The sequence below is a fragment of the Erigeron canadensis genome, chromosome 5 (assembly GCF_010389155.1).
Source record: "Erigeron canadensis isolate Cc75 chromosome 5, C_canadensis_v1, whole genome shotgun sequence".
Lineage (NCBI taxonomy): Eukaryota > Viridiplantae > Streptophyta > Magnoliopsida > Asterales > Asteraceae > Erigeron > Erigeron canadensis.
In genome coordinates, this window is record NC_057765.1 from 344,271 (window position 1) to 367,748 (window position 23,478).

Sequence of the window (23,478 nt, forward strand, 5' to 3'; positions counted from 1 at the left end):
GGTTGGTGATGATATGGGATTGACCAATATCATTACTAACCAACCACTAGTCCTATTAACGTCATATAAAAAAACAATAAAATTGTTATATCACTAATTAACCACTAATCCTTAATAAATATTGGACTAATTACTAACGAACTATAGTACATAGTTACAAGCTATCTAGTTGTACACTAACTAATCACAAACTGAAATAATAAAATTATAAAACATATTGTGTTGTTCAAACTTTATACTAATTTTTTTTCTTCTTTTTGGAAAGGCACAAACTTCATAAAGTATAAATTATAGATAAAATACCACTTTTACGATAGTGGTATATATTGAATGAATGGTGGGACCAAAGCCTAGCACAGAATAAGAAGCAACAACTTATAAATTATCATGGTATTACAGAAGTATATATAAAAAGCAAATTTCCAAATGATCAGGGGAAAGGCAAGTTATATCATGGTATTGTTGCCTGTCTCTATTATTTGATTTAGCAATAGCAAGGTATACAACAAAAAAAATCACCAAACATTTTATTATGATAAAATAATAGTAGTAGTAATTATATAGGTAAAGAAAAACCAAAACCAGATAGATAGATATATATGACAGGGAAAGAGAGAGAGAGAGAGAGAAAAGATCTATAACTAAGTATAGTTGAGAGTTTCAAGGAGGGGGACATGCCCAATTTCACCCAACACACACTACTTCCTCCTTCCTCTTCTTCTTCTTCTTCAACTTTCCAAAGGTTCTTTCTTTTAATCTCTTTTAATCTTATCTTTGGTTTCTTTGACTTTTAACTAGTATTTTGTTTTTCTTTGTTTTGTGTAATGCATTGCTTGTTGTGGGTATGTCATATATATTTGCATCTATGTTTCTTGGGTCAAATCAGTGCATGAGTTAGTAACTTTAGTTATGTTAATAAACAATGGCTTTCCGATTCTTGGATTTACTTTTCATGAAAAAAAGAGATTTGGGATTTGATTCTTTTTTGGTGTTTTCAAGAAAAATACAGCAATAGTTGTGCATCTAACTTGATTTTGATCTCTATGTGACTGAATCTTAAGTATGATTGATATTGGATGGATTCCAATTTTCATTCTGTATCTGGTTAGATTCATTGAAGCATAAGGACTGAGTAGAAGAACAGTTCTGGTTTGGTTTTATAAACTGCATTTACATTTATTGCATACCTGTTTTTCTTTTCTTTCAAAAAAAGCACTTTTTGAAGTGTTAGTTGTAAAGACAAGATCTTTAATTTGGTTTACTTATGCTATTCATCTAATCATCCATCTTACATTGGCGGTTACACCCTAAACACTTGATACATATTGCGATTACAGCATGTTTAGTGGATTCAACGCCGATGTTGGTGTTCGGTCAACGATGTTCTTTTCAACCTCTGTGTCTTCTCAATAATTAGCATGTTGTTTCTCATGGTTGTATTATCTATATTTAGTGTTTGTATCATCATGAAACCTGCAGATGTTTAGCTTGACTTTTAATGTATGAATCTTCTTTCGGCTAGTGGTCTCAAGGGGCATTTAAGATGCTCCTCAACTAAGTGGTTGGGATGCATGTGATCTTATTTGCAATCTTTTTGTGAATGATTCATACACTAATTGATCTAATTTATGTTATGATGTGAAATTCATTTTGAAATGATTTGAATGATTCAACCTTGTACAACCCGTTCTTGTGTCTGAGTTTCCAATATTTAAGCAGCCAAAATACACATCAAGATTATCCACTTACATAACAGTATAAAATTAAAAAAAATAAAACAAAATTGGTACACTAGTGGAACATCTAGAAGGAAAAACCCTTCTCAGAGTTCCATCTGTTTGATTTCTATTACCTATGTTAATTGCGTGGAGTCCATATGAACAGCGTTGACTTAAAGTTTTAGCTTAAAGATGGTTTATGCACCCAATGCCACTGCAAATGCAACTGAGTTGACTCGACAAACTCACAATCAAGATTCATCTATGTGTTATTCATCCGATCAATCTCACAAGGATGATAATATTGATACACAAGTGCTTTATTCTCAAGATCACTACTCATCAGACTCAGGTAGTTTATTTGTTTATTTTTGAAAGTCAATGACTTGATGTTATTGCTGTTCAACATTTACCTGTGATTTATTACCTGTTTGGTTTAGCAATAATCAGGTCTGTGCAACAAGTGTGCTGATTAAAAACTGCAAAAAGTACTTATTCTAGTTCAGCAAATTCCAAAGTCACTCGTCACTTATTAGCAAAACAAATAAACAAATAAACTGGTCAACGGATTTTCATACTTAATAGTTTTCTTGATTGTGTGTTGAGATTCTCTCAACCATGTTAGTTGCACTATCTCCATTGGATTAAGAATTAAAGTCAAAATTGTTGAGTTTAATTAATCAATAAAGTAGCACAAAGACTTTTGCTTTGTGCTAAAGAAAGTGCCAACAACTATCGGCATTTAGATATATGAGATTGCACCTCAGTTGGACAGAGATGATATATGGTTGTGAGAATCTATGTATGTGATTGCTGATTCATTTTGTTTCTAGTAATTTCATGATTAGCGTAGTAACAGATTAATTGCTCTTTTGTCATGATATTTTGAAGATGAAAGCAACAAGAAGCTTGAAGAAACTCAAGTGAGGCCAATCTTATTCATGGGGAATCCAAGTTTTGGCATGACTGATAATCAAACTGAAAGGAACATGCCAGTCGTATGTTTGTTATGTGTCATTCCTTTTTTATTCCGTTTCTCGGATACTTTACTAACTTTATTCTTTTGCTTTTTGAATCAGATTCAACATGCTTATGCTGATCATTACATGAATGGCTTTTATGCTGGTTATGCACCGCATCCCATGGTAAGTTCCTCCGAGCACAAATATAATCTGATTCTTAATAGCGCTTGGTAGATGTGGCAAAACTAGCTCTGCAATTGGGTTAGGTAATGGGTAAAATTTGTTTGGGTTAGAGCAGTTAGTTTTATATGGGCTGGTGTAGGTGGATGCGAAACACACTTTTTGCAACAAAAATATAAATTTCGAAGTATATATAGTTAAGTTATATATTGGGTCTTTTAGGACTTGGTATATGACTTTGACCTGTTTGACCATCTCAATACATTTGATCACAACCCAAATATAGTCGTTGATAACTTAGAGGTTGCCCCTAATCTTATTGAGCATCTTATTATACACTGTCCCTAGAGAACCATGTATATTGATGGTCTAACAATTCCAATAATCATTTTGATATTTCTTTGGGCCGAAATGTATACTCATTTTGATAAAAATTGTTACTGGTACTTTGATTAGATTCAACCTCACTTTATACAAATAGCTCCTACCCGAGTTCCACTGCCCCTTGATCTATCAGAAGATGGCCCTGTTTATGTGAACGCAAAACAGTATAATGGTATCCTCAGAAGGCGCCAGATCCGTGCTAAGCTTGACTCTCAAAACAAACTCGTCAAAAACCGTAGGGTATGCAATAATGCACGTTCTACAATCTATTTCTGGAATATCACGTCGGATATGTTTACTGATCCTTGTATGTGTGAAATAATTTGCAGCCTTACCTTCATGAATCACGACATAAGCATGCTTTAAATAGGGTGAGAGGATCGGGTGGGAGGTTCCTTCCTACCAAAAAAACTCAGCAATCTAAACCTAGCTGCTTCTTAAGCTCCCACTGCGCTACAACATCTGGAAGTGATCATGTTATGTATTCGCACATGGATCAAGGATACTCATGGGGGCGGAGAGGAAGTGAAGGGTTCCTGAGCAATGTGGATCATAATCATGCTTCTATAGGCCGGTGAGGCACGGGTTCTGCAATGGTAAAGAACCGGGCTGACACACCGGCTGGGCAACTCATCCTTGGCTTTGTTACTAAGTTTCGATGTTCATTTTGTGATCGTTGAGCTTATATTTATAATTTTTGTTTGGAAAAAGTTTGTATTTTAACCTTGAATGCTATTCTTCACCACTAGACTTTGTATAAATTGAAGGGTTGGATTCTGATTATGGGAATTGCAAATAATTATGAAACTTGAATCGGATATAAAACCTTAATGTATTACTCCGTACTATGGTACTATACTTCGTGGCTTAGTGGTGGGGAACATGTGACATAAAAGCGAAGATTAAGTTTCAAATTCTGTCCCATTAGCCATACGTAACTTAGTGTTTACTCATAATGGCCATGGGATCGGTGTGGTGATAACCTGTGTGGTGCATGTGGAGATAATTATGCCTCAGATGAGTTCTGAATTTGCTGTGATGTGTGGGTGGTGGTTCCATGGAAATTGTGTGAAGATTACTCCTGCAAAGGCCTAGCAAATTAAGCATTACAAATGTCACGCCTAGAGAATGTGACCTTAATCATCTACCCAAAGTGATTTACTCATCCTGTGTGTGTGTGTGTGTTCGCAAGTGCTCGTGCAGTGAGTATCATGGCATGGCTTGCACAGTTTTCAGCATTTTGCTGATATCAATTCGAGTCTAGATGTGTTACTTGTTTACTATAGATGGATTATTTGCTCTTAATATGGTTTTGACTTGTATCACTCGTTTAAACCTTGATGTAGATTGTAGATTTTTTTTCTTGCAGAATTACTTGATGATCTCTTTAGTTTTATCATCTTATTTTGATATCTGATGTTGTTTACCATTTCCTTCCAATGAATATTTCAAATGCTTTTTTTCTTTAAGTTTCTTTTACAGGTATATCAATTGTACTATGCATCAAGATAAACATTGTACACCCAGCGAGTGGCAAAGTTGGATCATTCGAAACCAGTCCACACCAATTTTCTTTTCAGAAAGCATTATTCAGTTTGAGTTTGTGTTGTGGTTGACTTGAATCATTTGGATTCAGTTGGGCAAAGACCAGAATTATGGTTGCCATAAAAGAAGTTAATATGGTAGTGTTAATGAGATGAAGGGAGCATGTAAAGCCATTATTCTGAACGACAGAGTTCAAGAGATTGCTGGAGTGCATTACATTCCGGAGACTCATAATACTACATGGTTATACTTAGATGTGTTTGGTTATGAAAAACGTTTTTTAGTTTTTCATTTCTAATTTTTTTGGAAAATGAAATAAGGTTTACCAAACCGTGTTCAAAACTTTAAAATGGAATACAATTTGAGGTTTTCAAAATTTAGAAAATTTGAAAATGAAAAGTGAAAAACATTTTTAGAAAACTATAATTTCCATGTGTATTTTGTTTTTCATATTTTTTTTTTGAAAAACAAAAATGAAAAACAATGGATGTTTTCACCACCTAAACGCACCCTTAACAAACCAAGATAGCTAAATGTCTAATAGCACTTAACAATCCATAAGAACTTTGAGAAAATCATATACAATGTGGAATAAATAAGAAGTCTTGACAATATAATTAAACATTTGGAGCCTAACTTTAAATTTAAAGTTGAAGTCACAAGTGGGGAATAGCATATGCACCAAAGGCGTCGCCCCACTCCACGGGAATCAAGTACGTTTTTACGACTATCCATTCTTTCAAGTTTTGATCAGACAGGGCTGGTCGGGATTTTAAATATTTTTCAGAAGAACAAACACTGTACACCACAACAGCTAACCGTTGCCTTTTAATGAAAACAGGTCTTCTAAATAGTCACAAGACATTTCGCTATCACAAGCACTATCAACTTCAGGAACTTTTCAGTTTTCGGATTCTGACCTTCCACTTCCACCGCCCTTAAGCAAAGAGTTCAATAGAAAATGTCAAAGCCATTGAACTAATGAATGATTCATGCAGGTTTTTCATGATCTCTTTACACAAAACCCGCTCCACTAAGTAACTTAACCGTTTCATTCGGGATGATGACATTAGGATTTCTTACAGGTGTATCCACCTTAACTGATCCTTTACCCTTAGATGATATGCTCCATAAACTACCAGAAGATTTACCAGAAGCAGCAACAGGTTTTGACTTCATAAGCGGATGTTTTGCATTCTTCTTCCCCATCCCATTGGCAACCAACCATCGAGATCCAGCCTGTTGTTGTTTAGCGTTTGAACCCCAAATCTGCTTCTTACTTGGCTCGGGCTCAGTTTTCACACCTGCAACATGAACTTCTGTAATCTTGAACTGAGGAACCAAAACATTTTCGTCAACATTAACTGTCTCTTCTTCAACACTAGCTTCTTTAACTTCAACAGTAACTTTCTTTTCTTCAACTGTGGCTTCATTTTCTTCTTCAGGTTTATTCCACAACGAAAAAATAGAGCTGTAAATCTTCGGTTTTGGTGGGACAAAAACTCTCTCAACTTGAACAAGAGCAAGCATTGGAGTGCCAACGGGCTCAAAGTTTCTTAATGGGTCGCGAAGCTGAACCATTAATGCCACAGTGAAATTATTTCCTAAGAGACCGCCTCTCTTTGAGCCTTTACCTTTGCCTCTTCTTGCACGCATCAAATCACTAGCATGATGAGCAGCAAGAATTCTAGAAGTTCTTTCGCTAATTTCATCCCCATCACCCAGTTCACCAGAGTCCAATTTCATCCATTCATCAAGAGTAACAGATAAACCCATTATTCCATCCATCTCATCATCATGACCATCACTAACAGTGCTGTGCTTAACATCCAACAACTGCAGTCCCCCAGTTCCTTCCAAACCCAAAGACCCATCCAAATTTACCCTTTTACCCTCAAGAGCCGAAACTTCGTTGATGGATTGCGGGCTGATATTTGAAGGTGCATCGTTATCTGACATGCCCGACTGTATTCTTAACCCCTCCATTGATAAAGCTTCGATCTTGTTCATTGCCAGTGGAGCAAGGTCCTCCAACGATACATATTCAGGATCCACTGCACCCAAATCGTATTTTCTAGACCTCCGACCAGAGGATTGTAAATTGGAGTGATCTGCTGCAAATTGTCCATGAACCGGCTCTTGTTGCAACGAATCTTGCCTGCACAAGAGATACATGTAAAACATGTGTAAATAACGTAATTAAACAAAGTTATGTATGAAACTAAAGACAAAAATGATGAAAAAAAATGCATACGTATGTGGTCCTTCCAAAGATGGTGTGGATTCCCAAGCTATTTGCTGAATGGTCTTTCCAGATATATCTTCTAGAGGCATGAGCTTATTAGCCTGTACTGAAAGCTTTTCGATACCAACCGAGGCCAAACATTGTAATACATCCATTATGCCAGAACCCATTTCTGCAGGTACAACCACTGGACTGGAAACCTGCATAATTAAGTTCCCTCCACTTTTGGCATTCTTGAAAATCTCAGGGTTCATGGAACGCAAGAACCCACCATTATTGGTCTGAACAAATGGCCCTAACCCTTCTCCAAGTGGAGGAAGTTCAAGTGGCACTTCGGGAGAAAGGTCAACTCCTGATCCACCTGAAATACTCGATGGGGATCTCTGAAAAACTTTCTCATTTAGACCCCACTCACGCATCAAGGCTTCTGTCTCCATGTCTTCCAAGATGGATGCCTTTGTTTTGCTTGGTCCTTCCGGCATCAGTCCCCACATTGAGGCAGATGGAGGGTCAGACATGAAACCTGGTTCATCATCGTCATCAATATTAAAGTTAAACAAAGAAGAACTGTTAGCCAGGGCATCTTTCTCAAATTGCCTTAGCAACCTTTCTCGTGGTGAGTTTGACTCGCTTTCAGAACTAAAGCCGAACGGACTGTGCTCAATACCAAGCATGTTTAAGAAATCATCAGCCACGGCCTCAGCAGCACAATCCAGCTTAAGCGACTTCCCTTTCTTTTTGTACCCAACTTTAAGCTCCGTGTATTCCCCTTGGTCAAAGTTTTGACTTTCTCCATATCCAAAACCTGATTCGTCACTGCATACAGCATTATCATATTCTTTAAGATTTTGACCTTCTTCTTGTGAATCTGATTCTTCTTTCAAGTCCAGCACATTATTTAGAGCCAACTCCAGTTCTTGCAAGAGCAATTCTTTGTCACCACAGTCTTGTCCTCTGGTGCCGCTTTCAGTTATGTCACACTCTATTTTACTATCGGTTACATTGATCTTCAAAGACTCGTAATCAGAACCATCAAAAACTTTCAAGGAACCTTCTTTGTCAGAAGCCTTTATATCATGTTCTGGTTTTACATAATCTTTCGACGGAAATTCAATTCCCTGATCCAGGACGGAAAACTCACTGATCATGTTACTGTAATCAGGATCGGGAGTGTTTGAATCTGGATTTGGGGGTTCATGAGGTACAACTTGAACATCTCGTTGAGATTCATAGTCGACAGATAATATTGACTTGTCTTCTTCAAGCTTCTTATATAGCATACTCACCGATTCAGAAAGTTCTGAATTTGATATTGGCAACACTTCATGAAGATCATCTGACTTCTCTTGTTCGAGTTTCTTATACAACGTACTCACTGATTCAGAAAGATCCGACTTTGATATCGGCAACACCTCATGAAGATCCTTTATATCTTCTACAGAACGAGCACTGACAGGAAGACTATCCCCTCGCCTGATACTTGATGCCTTTGCCGGATATTTGGCCATGCCAACACTATTATTATTCCCAACTACAACAGAATACCCAAAACTGACATTCATGATTGCACCTTTGGCCTTCCCAGACAACCTATACGTTGTAGTCCACTTCCCTGAGTTTTTCTCATCTTCAAGCTCCTCCAATGTAAGAGGAAGTAATCTAGTAAGGTCAACCCTATGTTTTCCTAAGTCAAGCTCAGGGTCACCAAACAAAGATGCATACAACAAAAAGTGTTTAGCTTCATATTTAGCCGAGTGATGCGGCCCACTCCTACTACCATAAACCGAGCAAGTGTTGGTCAAAAGCTCCTCAAACTCAGCAACACCTTGCACAACAGGAACGGGACCGGTGGTCAACTCACCATCCCGTCTCTTCCACTTGACACAAATTTTAAGATTATCAAAACTCGGGGGCAGCCCTTCAATGGAATGGACTTGAAGAGAGAAACAACAGTTAAATCTCTTGTTACGCACGTGGGTCAAAGATTTCAAGGTGTTCCAACTCCAAAGGGACTTCTTGTCCTTGAGAAACCGATCTTCGTTACTAGAGATCTTGGAATTTGGCTTGGTATTGGGTCTTGAAACAGATTTGGATCGGGTCATAGAATTACTACCAATCCTAGGATGGGTGGTGGGGGTTTTATTATTATCATCATGATATAAAACTTTGGACAAGACATCTATATCATCATTAAACGATGACGTCTTATTATGATTATTTCCAGAACCCTCACCACTTGTGGGATTGTTTACCTTGTGATTTCTTGACATCCTCTCTGCGTACAAAATACATATATCTATATCTATATAACTAAGAATAATAATGAAAACTCAGGTAAAGAATTACTGAATGATTTAAAGGTATCCTTACAGCCATCTATCTGGAGTCAAGATTAAGACCTGCCTCCCCCCTTCTTATTAGTCACAAGTTTTGTGTGTGTGTTTTTTTAACAAAATAGAAGAAAAGTTGAAGAAATTTAATAAGTGGAATTAATTTTCAGGACGGAAAGTAGTAGCCAGTCTTATTAGAATTAGAATTATTATACAACCAAAAAAAAAACCGTAAATTTGAAAAATGTAAAAGAAATAGGGATACTTTTACTTACCTGCCTGCCTTGATGAAATCCCCCGATTCCAATTCCAATTCCAATTCCAATTCCAATTCCAATTCCAATCCCCAGAGAGATGATATAGAAGAAAGGAGGGGTGGGTGGATGGGTGTGATTTGATTTGAGTGTTTGAAACAACAACAGGAAAAGAACAAGTTACCGCCTGGATTGACTTGAAACCCTCCCTCTTATCTCCTCTATATTTATCAATATATTTTTAATTATTATTTACCCCTGAATCTGTTTATCTCTGTTGAGTGATAGTCTTTTTCAAAGACTCTTTTTTGTTCCAACTTGAAACTAACGCCTTTCTTATTTACCACCCTCTCTCCCTCCCTTAATATCACAAACTTTGCTACTTTTATTACATAAAACCCCCACTAAAGTAAATACTCATAAATTTATAAGTAGACCAAAATAAACATTCGCGTCGTGTTAATAGAGCAGCTAAAGATAATGTTTATTGATAAACTAGTCCTAATACACATGCCTTGATAATATTGTACAGTGATTACTTTTTTATGAAGATTTTTTTTTTTTTATTTGAGTACAATTAATAAAAGTATATAGTTTTAAAAAAGAATGGTTATTTAAAAACTCATAATTAAAAAAAAACTTAAAAATCATTTTGGACCATACATTCTTTCTTTATTTCTCTCTCTTTAATTAAATAATAAAATTTATCCAAATCATTCAAAATGGTTTATCTCACAAACCGTAAATCGTTAGACGAAACAAAAAACATGGGTAGCCTTAAAATTTCATCCTCTTTCATTAGAAATCCTATTTGATATACTTTTGACGACTTTTTAATTTTCGTTTTCTTTTTGGTACTTACACGTGTATGTTGAACAAAAATTATGATTCGGAGCCGGCTTCGCCCTCAAGGATATTCATAAACCAAAGCTGGTGGGGGTGATAGGTCATTGAGAGTGATAGGTCATAGTGTGATAGGTCGTAGAGGATGATAGGTCATAAGGGTGACCAGTGATGGGTGATCTACCTAACGGGCTCCGCCTTTAGCCGCTATGGCTCCGTCATGGACTGACGGGCTCCGCTCTTAACCTTCATTGTTTATATATGTTCATTTACTAAATTACATGTGAAAACAATAATTCTACACATGTGTAGCTACACAAGTACAACAGGAGAAAAAACAAAAATTAAAAAGTCGCCAAAAGTATATCGAATTGAATCTCTAATGAAAAATGACGAAATTGTAAGACTACCCATACTTTTTGTTCGTCTAACGATTTACGGTTTGTGAGATAAAACATTTTAAATGATTTAAGTGAATTTTATACACACAATTGTGCACTACTAATTTGTACAGTTAGCGGTACAACTTGTAGGATATACCCTTTTAGAAAGGAAAGATTATGTCCTATTTTTTTTATTTTTTTTAGTGTGTACCCTATTCACATGAATGGTTAATGAACATATAATTTTTTGTTGCTTGCTAGGCGATATGTATTTGGCCCACCCTTCCCATTATTATCATAGAATTCAAAATTCGGGGCGCTAATATATTTCACGTGCCACGTTTAAACTACAGGCCGGCTGGCTGACTGTCGTGTGATTTGTTTTCAAAATTCAAATGATTTTAGGTTCACATGTTTATCATATGAGATGTAGTTTAGCTAGTGATGAATAACTTAAAGCAAATTTTTTCAATATCGTATCAAACTTAGATACATATGAAAAGTAAAATTTGACACATCGTAGATCTTTTAAGGGAAGATGTCATATACAGAATTCAGCTATACAGTTTTCCTTTTTCGACAACTACCACAAATTGTAACCTAACAATTTGCAACTATAAAAATATGAAGCCCTACATTCACCCTCCCATTACGATACAAATATTTCAAAACGATAAAACACCACACTTTTGGCAATTTTATGGATTGCCATATCATATCTAATGAATAAATCACCCCTTTACAACCCAACCCACTGGCTCAAAGGGGCACAAAATAAATTGGAACCCAGACATTACTAAAAACCCAAACTGCCTGGGAAAATGACAAAAAAAAAAAAAAAAGAAGTATAGCACACCGTAATGAATGTACCAAAAAACACTGTATTCACAGGTATTCAGCCATGACATCAAAAGGATGGCATGTCGTTTTCGTCCCACTTTTTCATCCATTCAACCATTACTCTGCCCGTTGATGTAAAAATACGAAACCTGAGTTTTCACGAATCAACGGAGGAGGTTCAATGTCACCTATGTCCACTTGTGGCATTGATTTGGATATGTCATCCACAGAGAATGGTATGCTGCAGCAACGAGAAATATATCAGCCATACAAATCGTGAACCTCAATGTGTAATGTTGCTGTGAAAATGGATTCAATCTTCGATTAACATCAATATTTTTACTCAAAATTTTGAGAATATACCTAGAGTCATCATCCAACAAAAATGAACTGCTCACAGCATTGTTTGAGTCTTCTGTCATCATAACTCTCATACTTGAAATGACCTATGTACAAAAAAACCCTTAGAAAAATGTTGAGATAACTATAAGTATCAAAACCAACAATATAAAAAATGGAATGTATGGTGTGAAGTATCTTACTTCTGAAGAGACACTATGTGTGCCATATTTGTCATCCCAATACATCGTGCTAATCCTGTATAGCTGCTGTATGCTAAGCACCTGATTAAAGCAAACACAAGTTCTTCGATACATGACAAGATAAAAATGAAAAAACAATTATTTGTTTGATACATTTCAATTTTTAATAGTAGATTCTTGTACCGGACAAAGTTCATTTGTTATTTCATTCAAAGTCTTCTTGGGTTTTTGATGTATAACCAGGAAACCAACAGCCTGTCTTATATGCTTCAACTCATCCCAAGCTGTGCCCGCATACTGAAAATCGATGTATGTTAGGAAAGAATTCACAAAAACTTCAGTTACAATTTATTCAATTCAGCATAACGCTTACTTCTTCAGTTGCATAACAGCACCATTGTTCAAGTTCAGCCAACCCCGACTTCACATATTCACCATTACTGAACGAGCAGCACTCTCGCCTCAAAAGAAGACTTCAATCAAAGAGAATTAATGGTCAGCAAGGATACTATGACACAAAGAACATATAGCTATTTTTATTCCATTTACCTATTAAATAACTGAACATTGATAAACGAGAATATCTGAGTGAACACTTTGCGAACCAAAAATGGAGGCACCTGTAAAGCCAGAAAACAGAAGTTAAATATATTTTCATAGTTTACACAAGAATCATTATGACTGTTAGAGTCTAACAACTCACAAAATTTGCTTTCATCGTCTTCAAATAATTATCAAGGCTTTTGACAATACTCTGCCAATGAGCAATTAATGCTTGTTGAGCAACGGCATTAGCTTGTGAACGTCCTTTAACTAAACTTCCACGAGATGTCCTCGGAGCCTGCGTCAAATAAATTGCATATTCAGACCTGGAAACCAAAACCAACCTGACCATGGCCACCTGTTTCTTAAATCAAAGCTGTTCTAACCCATAGCATAGCCCGACCCGCCCATTTTGCCACCTCAATGGATAACCTACCATTTCGTCCGCACCACACACATTCTTGGTTGATTGTTAACCACCGCCAACAAAATAAGAGCAATTACCTGGATACATAATCCAAGCAATGGAGATATTTCTTTCTTAAGATTGTCTCTCATCATTCCATATATCTTCTCAAGAAATGCAGTAAGTTGTTGTTTAAACAACAAAGCTGGATACTTGGCTTCCACTTGACGTACATCATCAAGTCTACCGAGGACTCGACCATTAAGAAATGAAAGGCCGGCACTTTGAGGAGATGCCCGTAATCCCTGAAATTTAAATGAAATTTTAAATAATCTTTTAAGCAAAAGATCAACAATAATACTTATTAAAGTGGGGCTACATATGATTAAGATCATACTTGTGACATTCTTCCAAAAAGTGAGGCTGATGACGATCTCCGCCTCTGTGGAGTCATATGAGCCGCCCCACTTGCTTTAAGGGTATGTTGAAGTAGTGTCAGCAATGTGGATGTGTTGCATAACCAGTAACCCAACACATCATTACTATCCTGGACCTTTATCACAAAGTTTAAAATGAGTTTCAATTGTTGTATTGTGGATCTACCAAATCATGAAAAAACATCTAAACTACTCACATCTATAGCCGAAGCAATGGTCTGGATAATCCGGTCAAACACAGTAGTTCTTTCAACTTCAAACGACCTCCAATGAAGAAGACTTTTGTATATCAAACAAGCAGCAACTGGTTTGCCACTCGAGAATCCAAGATCTTGTGTGATACACTTGATAAGCAGATCCTGATTTTCCTGAAAATATAGGGTAAGCAACCAATTAGGGAGGAAAAGGAAGAAAAAAAAAACATATTTTAGATTAGATATAGCATTAATTGTCTTTCAAGAATACAATTTTGCAGATTTCACTAACGTAGCCACTTACTTGTTGCTTTTCATTGAGAGACTTTTGTGGTTTCTCCTCAGACTCAGGCTCTCTCGAATTGGACATAACATGTGCCGTCTCCTGAAACGCATGAAACATGATATTCAATTTTTGCCTCTGAACTTATCTTTTGAAGTATATGCAAAAGACATTAAGTATACTTACAGGTGTAGCCGCCCTTGCTTCTCCATTTTGAGCACTCCCATTTTCTGGAGTTCTCTGTAAATTCAACAAAAGAAGAATTAGGAATGGTAATGCATGAGCAACAAAAACTAACAAAAATATCAGATTAATTTAATTTGTCTGGTACCTGAATAATCATAGTTCTTGGTCGTGCAGATAGAGATTTTCCAGTAGGTGACATTGTTAGTGCTTGCTGGCGAAGAACTTGATTCTCAGACTCCATATTGGAAAGCTTCTCTTCAAGCCTAAACAATTAAATGACATTGTAACAATTTATCATCAAAAAAATCAAATGTATCATAGGCCCATTATACAGGTAAACAATGATAAAATCAAACCTTTATACATTTACATAACTGGTTAACATAGAAATCAAATATGGAGAGCAATTTTTTAGTGATTTCACCACAAACCTTTGAGTAGACTCTTGAAGCTGGTCTGCTCTTTTCTCAGCTTCTTCAAACTTTTTCATTAGATCGGCATTCCTGGTATCAGCTTCTATCAAAGACTTTCTAGTCTCTTCTACCTCCTGCTTTTGACTTTGCAGCAAAGTCTGCACAAGTAATAGATTGAGTTAAGCTACCATATCCCAATGAAGTCCTTGATGCTATCGCATAGCTTACAACAGCTTGACCCACTCCGAATCAACAAACAATTATTTTATTCACATTTCATGACCATCTAAAAAAAACCATGACTTATGTAAAGGGCCTACTTACCTTCAAGCTTTCAACCTCAGCTGACAAGGTGTCAATTTTTTCAGTGTCCTGAACTATGACTGGGGTTTCCTTAACGACTGGAGGAGCTTCTTCAATAGCTTTTCGTGCTGCCTCACGCTCTTTTATTACTTTAACATTTGCTTCATCTATTTGGGTTTGCATCATCCGTAGAGCTTCCTGCAACTTTGCAGTTTCTTGGGATTTTGTCTCTTCTAATTCACTCTGTAAAGGATTTCAGTCACAGTTGTAAGGAAAAAAGCATTAAATGATAAAGCAGGGTACTGTTGAGTAAAGGACTAAAGGTTACCCTTAATCGCTTCTCTAGCTGCAAACGCCATGTTAGCTCTTCCACGCGCTTTTCTAGTTTGTCTTTCGCCTCTTTAAGGGCACCAGTCTCCCTTGCAGCCTGAAAATTTACAAAACGGGTCACCAACTCCAAATACGTTTCTATAACAGCCAAGATAAGGTCCTCATAAATGACTATAATGATTTTTTTTTGGATGACATTATGACAATGACTATAATGATTAAAATACCATTTTGAGCTCCCGGAGTTCCCTCCTGGCAACTCTTCTCCTCCAACCACACTGAGTATATAATGCAGCCTTCTGAAGACTCTTGTAGTAAGAAGATGCTTTGTAGCAACGGTAGTGAGCCTGCGTGCCATAAGTATATAGATAAATACATATATTGTAGAATTTAAATTAATTTGAAAATCCATATCGTTAATGGAACCTGTATAGAAATTGCAGCCTTTGTTTGCTTGCGGTGTCTGAATTGATCTCGAGCAATCATTGCTCTCAAGCCTGTTTGCAATGTGATTGCAGAAACCCGGAGTGTTAAATATGATTTACTAGCAACAAAACATCTGAAGTCCTTCTGAATCTTGATTGCCGCTGCTTGTCTTCTCAGCTGCTCAAACTGCTTGCAGGCTGATAAACCTGATCGAGGAAAAAAAAGAGATAACGCTCCAATATAATTTTAAGATGATTAAATATACGAAATCGTAAGCAATTGTTACTAAGCGTGACAGGTACCTCGCCAGCAAGCCTGCAACTGGATAGCAGCTTTGCGAATTGAAATATACTCCTTGCGTGCAATATAAGTACGCATTTGCCTTTGAATGATTTTAGCCGCATTCCCAAGAACTTCTGCCCTCCTTGCATCAAGTTCTGCCATTTGACCAGCTCGTAAAAACACCTTCGTCTTGCCAATCTAAAAAGGTAATTAAAATGAGAAATTGCGGTATCTAAAAGCATCTCACAGATACTATGTGCGTAACATCAAAATAATGGGACTAATAAAAAATGTTATAATATATCACGGTTGTTACCTGGTAGCCTTTCAATCCCATTTTATTTAGCAGCATCTGGCATGCAACCTTCTCGTCATAGCTACATGATTAACATTCACAGAAAATTAAATGAGAACATAAAAATCAAAAACAAAAGAATTTAAAACTTACTTTCCATCCAGAACATCGGGATAGAGAACACCAAAACGGAGAAGAAACTCATCAAATGTTCGCCTGGTCGGATAACCAGCACAACTGATTCTGATTGCCTCCAGAACTCCCTACATGACAAGGTTCCTTCGCTTAATAAAGAGAAAAAGGACACTTGATAAATAAAGAAAGCAAGAGTCTTAATACTAACACCACAGCGTAATTGTTGGATGATGTTTAGGTTCTCAAAAATAGCAGGCTTGAGAACATTGTTCGGCTTCACACATCTAATGTAGTGAGGTTCTGTTGTACTCAAGGTTTCCATTAAAGACTGAAGTTGCAGCTGCATTTAGTGACACATTCATCATTCATTAGAATACAATATAACAAGATGCAAAAAGGAGGCTTGTAGCAAGAGCTATGTGGACGAGAGTAGATTCGGAAGCTTAATACGCATGAACGTATATAATTAAGACCATTTCTTCAGAAACAAGAAATAATAGCAATACCTTAAAGCGGGAACCTATGGAGGAAAACTTGGAAGACTTGGATGACTCTACAGGAAGTGGAGGAAATAGACCAACAACGAAAGGGCATTTCGAGGCAGTTAATAAATCTTGATGTTCAGCCACAACATAATCCTTGTTTTTTTCTAGAAACTGGTCAGCCAAATAAGTCACCTGCATTAGAAGTGAAAATTGCGTATGATGATCAGCTAAACAAGCAAGACGAAAAAACGATTTTTCATATTAGCAGGTTGCTACATCTTTACCTCCCCTGCATAATGAGCTATTGTAAAACTAGTGCGAGAAAGTTTTGGTTTGATGAAGCGCTTGTGTTTCGGATAGGTTTGGTACATCTTCTGGGCAAATGTCTCATGAGTCGACTTAGGGAACATGCTGCATCCAGTAGTTTATGAGCATATATATCATACTGTAGTTTGAATAATACGGAAATAATAAGAAACTTGAAAAAGGGTCATACCAGGCTTCATCCAGAAGTGAAATGATTCCACCAGGTTTCTGCAATAAATTATATTAATTTCCGTAACAAAGTATAGGTGTGTGGAAGGCAAGTACCTAAGGAAAACCACAGATAAGTGAACACCTTCTCAATAAGATCCAAAACATCTTGGTTGTCAACGAACTCTATGTAGCTCCAATCTATCGCCTCTTTTGTGTACTCTTCTTGTTCCATTTTAAACACATGCTGCACTCAAATAATTTAACCACACAAAATAAGATCAGCAATTCAGCATATAAACTGCATGTATGTAATTCTAGAGTTTGATAGATATGATCGAACCTGATTGAAATGTTGTTGCAATTTTTCATTTGTGAAGTTGATGCAGAACTGCTCAAAACTATTTCAAAGAAACATTTGGTCAGCATTACATATTTCAAATTCATGCCTTTTTGCCTCAACACAGAAGTGACTCTAATACACTACCTGTTATGTTTAAAACTCTCAAACCCATATATATCAAGGACCCCAATCAGTGATTTTGAGTTTGGATCCTGTCCAATTGAATTGTTTATCTTCTCCACAATCCTACAACATTTTAAATGATTGAGTTATACATTAGATATAGAAAATAGATTTCAAAAAAACAATGTTCCACTTTCTATACATTTTGACTAATCTCTCAAATCCTTACCAGTCAAACAAGCGAGAGTAGACCGTCTTAGCTAAAGCATCCCTACTACCAAGTGCAGCTTCAGGATCAAGAGTTCTTGTGATGACCTCTTCTGGTGTTACCATAACACGTTTGATCAGTGCATCCTCCAAACTTTTGGCATCGCACCTGTTGAAAGATGATGGTAAATCAAAATTAAAACTGCGAGAACCATTATTCAAAATATTAATTTAATTTTGCAGATTAGAAGTTTGAATAAAAAAGTGTGAAAACTTACATGAGCAACTCAGCTGTCACGTTTAGATGGTATCTAGATTTCTCATCTTTAAGCACTGAAGAGTCTATCTCCTCTCCCTTTGCAAACTCAATATTACCAAGATGAAGAATTGCGGCTACAACCCTGAAAATTGAATCCTGAAAGATCTCTGCAATATAAGAAACCAGAAAGATAATAATAAGATATACATGTAGAACCTTAAAAAAAACATACCTGTTCCTCTTCACTGATTCCAACAATGTCCATTGCCCTCCTGGTGGCAAGATACTCATGAGCATCACTTACACCCTCGAGCCCAAACGACTTTGACTGATTCAAATAATGGTACGACTGTGGACTTTCCAATTTAAACTTCTCTCTGTCCTGAAAATGAAAAAAATGCACTTGTAACTTGTAAGTACCGAGCATTTCAACTGAAAGAATAGGAAAAATAAGTAGTATTCAAATATTTACCTCAGGTGGTGCGGCACAAAGAAGATAAAAACAGTGGTAGTTTCTTTCAGGATCTGATATCTGACAAACACGAGACCTTTCAAGAAGGTAAGTTCGAATAGCTGCTCCAGATATCCTCCCACTCTTATCAAACTGTATCTCAACAAATTTACCAAAACGACTGTTTGGACATGCCACAATTTAACATAGTGACAGTATCGTCAGAATCAAGATCCAAGTATAACATATTACTGAAAATTTATAATTTTGGAGTGTGCAGAGAAATCAAGTACCTTGAGTTGTTATTCCTGACAGTTTTTGCATTGCCAAATGCTTCTAGGACTGGATTTGACTGCAAAATTATGCAACACAGACACAAATACACATTTGTTTATTGATTTTCAAAGCTAGACTCAATATGGCAGCTGCAATAAAGTAAAATCCAATCTTACTTCCAAGACTTGCTGTTCAACTGTGCGTCCTTCGACTCCAGATCGACCACCTAAATGTGCAAGATATCTCATGAGCATCTTTGTTGTTTCAGTTTTACCAGCACCACTTTCTCCACTGACCAAGATTGAATTGCTTTTTCCTTCATTAATCATCGCCCTATTTATAAAGTTAACTACATTAGCTTAAGGAACAGAGAGTAGACTAAATTACTGGATAAAATGTGTACGGTATACCTATATGCAACATCAGCTACAGCAAAAACATGGGGACTAAGTTCCCCGAATCCTGCTCCTTTATATTGTTCCATCATGTGTGTATCATACAGATGAGGTAATCTTTGAAACGGATTTATAGCAATTAAAATATTCCCGGTATATGTCTACAAAAATGAATAAAAAGAGATATACTATTAGCAATCCATTATTTATGTCTCCAAAACAGCTCATAACAATCAGAGAAGATGACTTATAACATCTCACATAAATCTCATTAAGCTCATATCTGGCTGCCAAATTCTGTAACACCCCAGGTTCATGCAAATATGAGAGCCGTGTCATGTCATCGACACCTCCAGGGGGAGCTTCAGTATCCTTAGGGTACGCTTTTGAGAAATTTGTAACAATCTGTAGTCAATTAAAATAGACACAAGTCAAGTAAGTCAAACGCAAGCCGATCAAGTCAAACCAAGTCAATGTAGCATTATGTCACTAACCGTCTTCCCCTTTGTGGTATGTACATGAAGCTCCTGCCCATTGATTCTAGTCACTTCCCCATCAATCCATGCTAAAACAGGATCTTCAACCCACACATGCGAACCTACAATAATATTGACTGGTGCCGCCTGCAAGTATTTACTGGTTTAGACACAAAAAGAGCATAGATTGCAAAATCATAATATTGAATATGGTACTCGCCACTGAATCCTACAGACTTGCGCTACAATCTGAGCAGGATCAGCATTCATACAATAAAGACTTACATGGATTTAACTACAAAAAACTAAACTACATCCCTTTTATCAGTCGGATTTAATTATAACTGGTCTATGATGGGATGATGAAATAGAGTTATAATATTTTACCAAAATCCAAAGCTCACCCTTGTTATTCATTTCATAATACTCAAATTCTTTTACACCGGAAGTAAGGAGAAGTTTAAAAACCATAAAGGGATCAAATACATGACACAATCAACCCATTTACAAGCAGTATTATCGTCTAATACTCATCTAATCTAGCCTTATATTAGACAACAACCATGCAAACATGAGTATCAATGTTTTGCAACTACTGTCGATATAAACAATATGGTCACGTTTGTAAAAGCACCTATAAACTTACGGTTTGATCCTACCCCAAAACTGTTAGTCAACATGACCGTAGATAAGTGGTATTTAAATATGTTGCTTTTATGGATTTTATGCATACTTAAAAATGACCAAAAAATCAGCCACCTCAATGGATCGCGTTAATACCAGTACTTTATAATTGAATCAAGGATAACTTGCGTAAGCTCGATTTCGTAAAAAAGCTTTGTAGTAAATGCAGTTCCCATGCAAGATGAGTATTCAGCATTAACTTATACTCGTGTGACTCATAAACTTTATCTCTCATCACTAACAAGCAAACAATAAGTTGCAAAAACGAGGATAAGTCATTCCATAAGTACTCCATTTAAGTTTCCTAAGCATATATACCACAGCTTATGTCAAGCAATCATACGTCAACAATTATCTCACGTCTCCTACCAACTGATGATAAAAATTCATCATTATTCAATATACGTAAGTCAACATTCAGAAAAACTGGCCTTCAGGTTAAACAAGAAGTCCAGAAGTTAACCTAAATCCACACACTACGCAATTGTCTCGCGTTTCCTCAGAACTGACGCATCGATATACCTAAGGTCATGCTCGGAAAATGTGAACCTCATGTATAAACCTAAATCCTTAACAACCTAAAAACAAACTCAATAATATAGAGTTACTTAACAACTAAATTAGCCCCAATTTTGATCCTAAAACCTACCTACCTAAAAACAATAAACTACTTCAAACTTGATTGAAGACTAGAGTTTAACAAAAATAAAGCAAAATAATCATACAATAACATCTTCTGCATCAGCTTAAAACCTATAGATACAACATAATTAAGTAAGCAATTGACAGCTGGCAAAACGAAGATTCAAACAAATAGGAAGAAACTTAGTTGAATTAATTTGACTTCAAATAAGGAGAAAAGCAAATAAAAATATAAAGTATTACCATTGAAAATGATGACTAGAAAGCCCTATCGATCTCCTTCCTTGTCATCAAACACAATTTAGAAACAAAAAAAAATGAGACGACCGAGTTACCGAAGTGACACGGAAGTAACTCGGTGACTCAGATCGGTGATATTAATGATACAAACAATAAGACGATGATGATGATTATGATATAAAAGAAGAAGGTAAAAAAATTGTGATGATGATGTAAATTACAACTTTTTGGAACTATATTTTGTTTATCGCAGAAATGAGGTAGAGAATTTTGTATCTATTCTGTATATATATTTATATTATTATTATTATTATTATTATTATTATAGAGAAGAGATACACACAGCAAAGCAAAAGCAATGTAAGAGTTGTGTGTGGGGTTTGCTTTCTCTCACTAAGTTTCTCTCTCTCTCTAGATTTTGGTGGTCAAGCAAGCAAAATGTAATGAAATACTAACATGAAAGGAAGGAAGGAAGGTTGAGCGAGCGGCGAGGAGTTATGATAGTGTTTTTGTATTGGGAGTCAGTCAGACCGTCCACAAACACAAGACACACAAAATGGCTGGGGTTGCGTGGCTGGCTCTAGGCTCAAAATCAGACACTGTGCAAAGTCTTTGTATTTTCCACATTCCAGCTTTATTTACCAATCTGCCCTTTTCTTACTACTTTTCACCTAGATTTGCTGTAACTTCTAAGCTTGGCTCAATTTTTGAATTTTGAAATTTCCCAATTTCTGTTTACATGTTAACGTTATTGGAGTATTATTATTTTATAAAAATGAGCATGGTATCCGTGCAATACGACGGTGATAGTGGGGAAGGGGGTTTAGTGGTATCGGTGATGGTACTATTGGTGGTGGTGGCGATGTCAAGTGGTGTAGGTTGATTTAATTGTGATAGTGAAAATTTTTTAGAATATAAGGACTCAAAGTGTTAAATATTAAAATAAAGGTTTAGAATGTAAATTAATTCATTAAGAACAAATTTGATATTTTATAAACTATTTCCATAGTAGTGTTTATTAAAACTAATTTAGTAATTTCGTATGTAGCTATTGTGTAACTATTTTCAAAAATGGAGGGTGTGATAATTATTATATAGGAAGTATAGATATGTAAAGTTTATATAACACATTTTTATAATTTAATACCAAAATATAGGTTCACACAATATAAGTAGAGATAGAAATATTACGAACTAAACTGATATTCGTATCACACTTTCTTATAAATTTAACATTATGTATTATATGTACTTAGAGTGCATGTAATATTAGTTGTACTGTGTGGTTGATTACAAAAATATGGTATGAATATGGACCCCTTTTTACTAGTTATTAAACTACTCATGAACAACAATAGATAATTTTTAACGAATTTAAATTCAAACTTGAGTAAATAAAATCTTTTGTTTAGTTGAATGAACGAATATAAATATAGCTTTCGTTCGACTATGTTCAATAGTTTGTTTGTAAACATTCATTTAAATATGTTCGTTTATAAAGTACATCTAACTTATTTGTGATCTATGTCTTTATTTATAAGAAATAAAAACCTTTGATATAACTATAAATACTTATCTAACTTTTAAACCATATCAACTTTTTATTTAAAACTTCATTCCATTAATTTAACGTCTTAAAATACTTGAATAATGAATTTCTAATAATAAGATCACAATCAAGCATACTTGACTATTATTTTACGAGTTTAGTGATTAAAATATTGATCTATAAGTCATGATACTTCTTATTACGAATCAGTTTACTTCTCAATCAAACATGAATACAACTTTAGGTTTGTGTTATTCATTCGTGAATCATTTGTTAACTTAAACATACAAATATGAAAAAGGTTTTTTATATTCATTTGCACATAATGACATACGTTACACATAGATACACATTGTTACTCATAACAATTCATATTTAATGAACAAAACATATTATATATACACATATGAAGTGA

General features: G+C 35.7%; 3 protein-coding genes across 5 annotated transcripts; 1 reads left to right on the forward strand and 2 right to left on the reverse strand.

Annotated features, from left to right (window-relative positions):
- Positions 1–461: 461 nt before the first annotated feature.
- On the forward strand, positions 462–4,051 carry LOC122600742 (nuclear transcription factor Y subunit A-7-like). Of its 3 annotated transcripts, none has more exons than XM_043773500.1 (5): positions 462–742; positions 1,885–2,070; positions 2,610–2,863; positions 3,317–3,484; positions 3,574–4,051. In XM_043773500.1, exons 2-5 carry the CDS (start codon positions 1,911–1,913, stop codon positions 3,820–3,822), a joined length of 831 nt encoding a protein of 276 aa, XP_043629435.1. In that variant the 5' UTR covers positions 462–742; positions 1,885–1,910; the 3' UTR covers positions 3,823–4,051. The 3 variants fall into 3 exon arrangements, with proteins under 3 accessions (XP_043629435.1, XP_043629434.1, XP_043629436.1); XM_043773501.1 differs by lacking the exon at positions 462–742 and having other exon boundaries at positions 1,167–2,070; positions 2,610–2,716; positions 2,798–2,863; XM_043773499.1 differs by lacking the exon at positions 462–742 and having other exon boundaries at positions 1,161–2,070.
- Positions 4,052–5,354: 1,303 nt separating this feature from the next.
- On the reverse strand, positions 5,355–9,887 carry LOC122599384 (protein PLASTID MOVEMENT IMPAIRED 1-RELATED 1). Its single transcript, XM_043771889.1, has 3 exons — positions 9,640–9,887; positions 7,044–9,309; positions 5,355–6,947 (listed from the first exon to the last, which is right to left on the reverse strand). The coding sequence occupies exons 2-3, from the start codon at positions 9,302–9,304 to the stop codon at positions 5,804–5,806; spliced, it is 3,405 nt and encodes a 1,134-aa protein (XP_043627824.1). The 5' UTR covers positions 9,305–9,309; positions 9,640–9,887; the 3' UTR covers positions 5,355–5,803.
- A 1,453-nt stretch (positions 9,888–11,340) lies between these two features.
- Positions 11,341–21,792, reverse strand: LOC122599045 (myosin-17-like). Its single transcript, XM_043771494.1, has 38 exons — positions 21,518–21,792; positions 19,967–20,095; positions 19,734–19,877; positions 19,488–19,633; positions 19,254–19,410; positions 19,095–19,153; positions 18,823–18,982; positions 18,583–18,732; positions 18,370–18,506; positions 18,114–18,260; positions 17,906–18,007; positions 17,762–17,819; positions 17,564–17,665; positions 17,441–17,478; positions 17,229–17,355; positions 16,966–17,136; positions 16,668–16,799; positions 16,478–16,587; positions 16,346–16,406; positions 16,050–16,227; positions 15,748–15,953; positions 15,549–15,668; positions 15,320–15,418; positions 15,013–15,234; positions 14,707–14,846; positions 14,421–14,538; positions 14,276–14,329; positions 14,111–14,191; positions 13,810–13,980; positions 13,573–13,728; positions 13,274–13,480; positions 12,930–13,067; positions 12,776–12,846; positions 12,600–12,699; positions 12,410–12,523; positions 12,227–12,307; positions 12,048–12,130; positions 11,341–11,925 (listed from the first exon to the last, which is right to left on the reverse strand). The coding sequence occupies exons 1-38, from the start codon at positions 21,518–21,520 to the stop codon at positions 11,802–11,804; spliced, it is 4,596 nt and encodes a 1,531-aa protein (XP_043627429.1). The 5' UTR covers positions 21,521–21,792; the 3' UTR covers positions 11,341–11,801.
- Between the last annotated feature and the right edge of the window lie 1,686 nt (positions 21,793–23,478).

Coding starts and splice junctions, on each gene's coding strand:
- LOC122600742 (XM_043773500.1), top strand. CDS start 1,911: ATGGTTTATGCACCCAATGCCACTGCAAATGCAACTGAGTTGACTCGA. Junction 2,071..2,609: donor TCACTACTCATCAGACTCAG/GTAGTTTATTTG, acceptor GATATTTTGAAG/ATGAAAGCAACAAGAAGCTT. Junction 2,864..3,316: donor GTTATGCACCGCATCCCATG/GTAAGTTCCTCC, acceptor TACTTTGATTAG/ATTCAACCTCACTTTATACA.
- LOC122599384 (XM_043771889.1), bottom strand. CDS start 9,304: ATGTCAAGAAATCACAAGGTAAACAATCCCACAAGTGGTGAGGGTTCT. Junction 6,948..7,043: donor TCTTTGGAAGGACCACATAC/GTATGCATTTTT, acceptor TCTCTTGTGCAG/GCAAGATTCGTTGCAACAAG.
- LOC122599045 (XM_043771494.1), bottom strand. Junction 18,733..18,822: donor TTTGTGCCGCACCACCTGAG/GTAAATATTTGA, acceptor TTTCATTTTCAG/GACAGAGAGAAGTTTAAATT. Junction 13,729..13,809: donor CCATTGCTTCGGCTATAGAT/GTGAGTAGTTTA, acceptor TTTGTGATAAAG/GTCCAGGATAGTAATGATGT.